The 6,164-nt window shown below is 39.8% G+C and overlaps 1 protein-coding gene across 1 annotated transcript in view; it reads left to right on the top strand.

Moving 5' to 3' along the window:
* Window positions 1–891: 891 nt before the first annotated feature.
* The window catches only part of LOC107689208 (glutamine--fructose-6-phosphate aminotransferase [isomerizing] 2-like), an 18,468-nt gene continuing 13,195 nt past the window's right edge, over window positions 892–6,164 (top strand). The window contains exons 1-5 of the mRNA XM_016487137.1: window positions 892–1,004; window positions 1,829–1,936; window positions 2,247–2,342; window positions 2,432–2,557; window positions 5,053–5,111. Coding sequence (XP_016342623.1) covers window positions 998–1,004; window positions 1,829–1,936; window positions 2,247–2,342; window positions 2,432–2,557; window positions 5,053–5,111 — 396 coding nt within the window. The 5' untranslated portion in view covers window positions 892–997. The remainder of the gene's footprint in view (window positions 1,005–1,828; window positions 1,937–2,246; window positions 2,343–2,431; window positions 2,558–5,052; window positions 5,112–6,164) is intronic.

Below are 6,164 nucleotides of genomic sequence, written 5' to 3'. Positions count from 1 at the left end.
CAGTGTCACATGATCCTTCAGAAATCATTCTAATATGCTGATTTGCTGATTATCAATATTTAAAACAGTTGAATACATTTTTTTTTTTCAGGATTCTTTGATGAATAGAAAGATCCAAAGATCAACATTTATCTGAAATAAAAAGCTTTTGTAACATTATACACTCTACCATTCAAAACCTTGGAGTCTGTATATATATATATATATATATATATATATATATATATTTCTTCACATTAACTTTTAAGGAGCAGCAACGCAACCATTAATGCCGGTGGTTTTTAAATTAAGTGCTTAACAAACACATATGGGTGTGGTGTCCACTTACTTTTGGCTATATAGCATTCAGGCTACAGTATATGGGCAAGTGAGACTAGTTGTCACACTGGAATGTATAGCATTTATGGGAAGTTTGTAATATCTATAATTAGCTCTATTCAAAAACAATAGAAGCGTGTGGTTTGTCCTCATTTACATAGGAGTGTAAATATGTGTTCATATCTATTGTTTTACTCATTTATTCATTTATATAGCATATACATATGTTATATTATATTAAATACTTACTTAAGGTTGTTACTAATAAAACAACCATTTTTAAAATCTTTGCTTCGTTCCTCCATTTTAAAGACACAATTTGGATAAACAAATTTTCTCTCTGTGACACAGCACACAGCCTGTGTCTGGCGTATTTACACAGTCAAGAGTCTGTAATAACATATAAGGAAAACTAGTTTTATAAACATAAAACATGACCAAAAACAGGAATCCTTAGTATCAAGCATGAAATTAAAGTCACAGTCCTCTCAATCAGCCAGCGGTGGGCGGGGCTGACGTTGCCTTGGTAACCAGAGGTGGAGCAGGTTCTAAATTATAAATCCAGGCGGCTGTTTGTAATTCCTCCTCGAAGTCTTTGGATCATATTGCGACTTGCTCCGCTCCGCTTCACCACCAGACCCTTCAAAACCTCTTCAGCTTGAAAGGAAACACTTGAACGATGTGTGGTAAGTTCAGCTTGTTATTATTATTTCTTTACAGAAATAGGAATACTGTAAATGAATCGCTTTGATAAGGTATCCTATTTCTCATACTGTCATAACAATCATACTTAATATTGTTATGGCATGTATTAAACTATCTGTCCCTGTGTGTGTGAACGTGAATTATAGTCAGATGCCATGCCAGCGTAAATATTTGGTTGGTCTGGTCATCATTCACTGGAGTCGTGACAGATGAAGTGAGTGACAGATCCGGTTTGTAGCGCGACATTTAGCAGCACACTCAGCGTTTTAAGACACATCTTAAATACAATCTGGATCCACCACTTTCATCTGGCGACGTGGCTGATTCCAAATGTTAAATGAACTCTATCACTTTGTCTGTCACCCAGAGAATTATAATAAACTCCCTGGCCTCTAAGTAATTAAGCAATCTCTTACTGCGACTATTGTGGTGATTAATAACAAAAAAAAGATTTATAATGAGCACATTAGCACAATATTTACTGTTATTGTATTATTATTATTTAATATGACCTAAGCCGAAGTTTATAATAGCAAAGTTCTATCTATCTATCTATCTATCTGGTTTAGTCTGTATCTAGTCTGTCTATCAATGTTTTCCATCCTTTAGTTAATAGGGTTATCTGAATCCTTCACTCTGTTTTATTGTATTTAATGTCTTCATGTGATTGATATGCTTAGAGTTTTTGACATTCAGTCTGTAAACCTTTTCTTGGGATGTTAACTGGGTCACTTTAAAAACCTTGTGTCTTCATAAACGATTCGTATACTGCACTCTCCAAGCCTTGTTACCTTGTACCCGGCAGGAATTTTCGCCTACCTGAATTACAGAGTGCCACAGACGAGGAGGGATATCTTTCAGACCCTCATAAATGGACTTCAAAGGCTGGAGTACAGGGGTTATGACTCTGCAGGTAAGACTGCCACTCCCACCTCTGTGAGGGTAATGTCACTGTGTTCCGCAGGTAACAGATACGGCTCAAGACGTGAACAGTGGCCTCGTTTCTTAGATTTTGGCAGCACAGTGGGCCTGGAGTGTCAGTTCTTCCACTAATGTAGCTGAAGCAGTCAGTCGATACTTGTGTGAAGGGGATTATTGTGCCGTTAATCTTGTTTTTTGCATGCTGAGCCCTCATCCTGTTTATCAAGAGTTTTAAATAGAGATAAAGAAACAGTGACCGAGTATGATGCTGTTCTTCGCTGAAAATTGTGTTTTTTGGTCAGGTGTTGCAGTAGATGGCTCAGGTAAAGATCATACTGCTAGTATCAGCCTCTATAAGAAGACAGGGAAGGTGAAAGCTCTCGATGAAGAGATCTACAGTATGTTATCCCACTTCATTATCAATCTTCTTTCTTTTTTCTTTAAAGTGTTTCTTTAATGATTAATTCTCTCTGATTTGTATTATCAGAGAACAACTCCATCGATTTCGAGGCAGAACTGGACACACACTTTGGCATTGCACACACTCGCTGGGCCACGCATGGAGAGCCCAGTCCTCTCAACAGCCACCCTCACCGATCTGACAAGAACAATGGTAAAACATAAAGCGACATGGTAGACAACACAAATTAACTGACCTTATGATGGTCATCTGGTTTATATCCGGTCATTAGTAAACCAGCTGGGGTTGCCGTCAGTTTATGAGCTCTTTGTCCAGAAAAGGCAGGACTGGGTAGCCGACACAGGCTTTAAAGCCATTAGGTTGTGTTTGTAAATGAAAAGCTAGCGAAGGCCATAATGCTGTGAATGACGGTTCAGATGTGAAAGTTCGCCTCTGAAAATAAACACCTAAGTAGGGGGTAGAAACAGACAGCAGGAGGTTCCTCTCGCCACACAGTTTGGTGTGCTACTGATTTTGGATCAGCTTTCTCCTTTAAAGTCAGTTCAGTTCGAAAGTTTTATTTTTATTTTTAATTTTTTAATATTTTGCCTGATGATTGTTATCCAGCTGGATTTCAGAATGATTCAAAGAGCATCTGTACAAAGCAGCATTACATAGTTAGCTACATTTGATTAGTGACTGACTTATAAGTTGCAAAATTGTACTTTTGAACTTTTATTTTAATCTTTTTAAATTCATTTTGAAAAGCACATTTTTATTGTAGTCTCAGACTTTTTGACCCCACTGTAAAATAATACAGCCCTTTGTACACAGGAACAGGTAAAAGGAAATTATTCTTCATGATTCAACATAATTGTCAAAATTTTGGACAACCCTAATGATTTATTAATAATCCAATAGCTTTTCGGGCAGCGCTCCTGACCTGAGTTCGGATCCTGGCTCATGATCCTTTCTGATCCCGTCCGTCTCTTTCTCTCTCCCACTTTGCTTTCTGTCTACTCTCCACTATTATTTTAAATGAGGGCATTATATTAAAAAAATGATTAAAGGGGTCATATGATGCTGCTAAAAAGAACATTATTTTGTGTATTTGGTGTAATGAAATGTGTTTATGCGGTTTAAAGTAAAAAAAACACATTATTTTCCACATACTGTACATTATTGTTTCTCCTCTATGCCCCGCCTTTTTGAAACGCGTCGATTTTTACAAAGCTCATCGGTCTGAAAAAGCGAGGTGTGCTGTGATTGGCCAGCTATCCAGTGCGTTGTGATTGGCCAAATACCTCAAGCGTGAGACGGAAATGTTACACCCCTCACCGTACTGTTGTATTCCCTCAGCGACCAGCACGGATCCTCTCTAGGCATGACGAAGCGGATATCGTCCTCTTTTTGAAGACCAAACAAAGTAGTTTAGCTTTCACAACGAAGCACACAGCGTCTTCAGGATATGGCGGCGGCAACAATACTACAGTGAGAATAAAAGTTACGCCTTCTTTCTTTGCGTGAACATTTGGGCGGTGTTATGCAAATCTTCCCACAGAGCGACGTAGGTATGTTGGGGCGTGTTAGAACAAGCCGTTTTAGGTAGGCGTGGCTGACTCTTAACTTTTAAAGAATATCTCTTTGGATTTGAGACTTTAGTCTTTGCAACTTTACAGATCTTCTTTATGCACCAAGAGCTTGTAACACTCCAAAGAGAAAGGAAAAATTGAAATCGCATCATATGACCCCTTTAACCAAATCGGTTTTATTTTTTATCTTCTTAAAAGCCACAACCCTTTACCCAAAGCTCTGAACAGTCTGGAAATTCTCTCAGCCAACTTTATTAGGTGCATCCTGGGATGCTTTTCCAGTATTATTGAATGATTTCACTTGTATGCTGAACACATTTACTGCTTTTTCCAATTTGTTTATGAAAAAAAAGGCACAATTTTCTTAAATAGGCACAATTTATATTTTTCTGCAGTACATTCTGCACTATAAAATGGTGTGTATTACACTTTTGCACAGCATTAAATTATAAGCCTGTAGGTCTTTAAGATCATGAGGAAAATGTGGGTGTGTCTACACGTTTTTACCACTATTGTGCTTTCAGTGAGGACAAATAGCTTTGTATAATATCACCTATATAAAATGACTACACCACACAAAGTTTAACAGTCAAATAGACATTCTTCAAGCCTGTTTCATTTTGAAATAGAAAGCATGTAGGCCTAAATCCGCGAACAGCTTGTGAAAGCATCAGCAATTGTTGTGTATCAACTATGATACATGTTAGATATGACAAACAGCAATTTTTGCAGTTGAGAAAGTCATAAAGTGAAATGCGACCCAACCTGCTATACTGTTACATTGTAGTACATGTGTACAAGAATGCATAACATGCTTTGTCTCAGATACCTTTCTAATTTTGGCATTTGTGATGATTTAAGTGGAGGGCTTTCTTGCAGGGTTTCACAATTACAATTTTTTACATTACAATGAAACACACCTAAACCAGCTAATCAAGGTCTTCAGGATTATCAGGTTGAGACAGGTTAGAACTTCCTACATTTTCAGCAAGCCCTCTAGGAATGGCATTGGAGAGCCCTGTATAATTTGTATTTTTTGTTATGTGTTTTCACCCAAATTCTCATTCATGAATTAATTTTGAATTTATTCATCCATCTCTGTATGTTTCTCTCCAGAATTTGTTGTCATCCACAACGGCATCATCACAAATTACAAGGAGCTGAAGAAGTACCTGGTAAGCAGTATTTTAATGACCTCTTTACTAGAGCCCTTGCCATGCCATCCATTTTACTTTATTGATTTGAATGTGAAAAGCGGGTGCTACATACCAGAATAGAACCAGAACAAATGCGGGTTTGCTAAAACAATGCCTTAAAGAGTTGTTTGGTTGCTGGCTAACATCAGAGGTGTAAAGTGTTGGAGTAAATGTAATTAGTTACTATACTTGAGTATCTTTTTGGATACTTTGTAGTTGTACTGAGTATCAAAGATATTAGCAACTTTTACTCTCTACTTCACTACATTTTTGAATGAGTATCTGTACTCTTTACTCCACTACATTTGAAATGAGTGTTGCAGTTACACATTACATTTTGCATGGACCTAGCTTTTTCTGCAGCAGTTTATTTCTGCTACAAAAGACGTGATACTGCCTATTACAGGTCACTGAAAGTACTGCATCTTGTGCATTTTGCCCTTATTCACCCAAACCGCTGATCTCTCTCTCCGCGCCACCAACGAGACCGCCCGAGCCATTGGGCGGTCCATGGCAGCTATGGTGGCAGCAGAGAGGCATTTGTGGTTGACCCTGTCTGACATGAAAGAGAAAGACAGGGTCTTCCTCCTCGACGCCCCGCTTGCGCCTTCTGGCCTGTTCGGCGACGCCGTCGATTCCGTCGTCGACAGGTACCAGGAGGTTCGTAAACAGGCGGCGGCGTTTCAGCGGTTCCTCCCTCACTGCGTCTCAGCTCTGGGGGCTGCTCCGCGTACCAGCTCCTCATATAGGGAGGCTCAGAAACAGAGCGTTGCCGCCCGCGCTCCCCCTGCGTCAGGACCGGAAGCAGAAGCAACGCTCTGGGTCGGGGGCTTTGAAGCCTAAGCCGGATCTGCGGACCGTCCTTCAGGCGAAGAGGTCCTCGACCAAACGGTCCTGACTATTTCAGTATAGGACTAGCGAGGGCAGGCCCTTCTGGGGCAGAGAGGTTCACACCGCATTACACGGTGCCCGTCTCCCCCCAGTGCCCTCGGGAGATCGTTCTGCCAACCCTGCCGGTGTTCCAGGGCGCAG

Source organism: Sinocyclocheilus anshuiensis, unplaced genomic scaffold (assembly GCF_001515605.1).
Source record: "Sinocyclocheilus anshuiensis isolate Anshui unplaced genomic scaffold, SAMN03320099.WGS_v1.1 scaffold966, whole genome shotgun sequence".
In the NCBI taxonomy this organism is placed as follows: Eukaryota; Metazoa; Chordata; class Actinopteri; order Cypriniformes; family Cyprinidae; genus Sinocyclocheilus; species Sinocyclocheilus anshuiensis.
The sequence above is the reverse complement of the archived record's forward strand: the minus strand, read 5'-3'. Positions and strand labels throughout refer to the sequence as shown.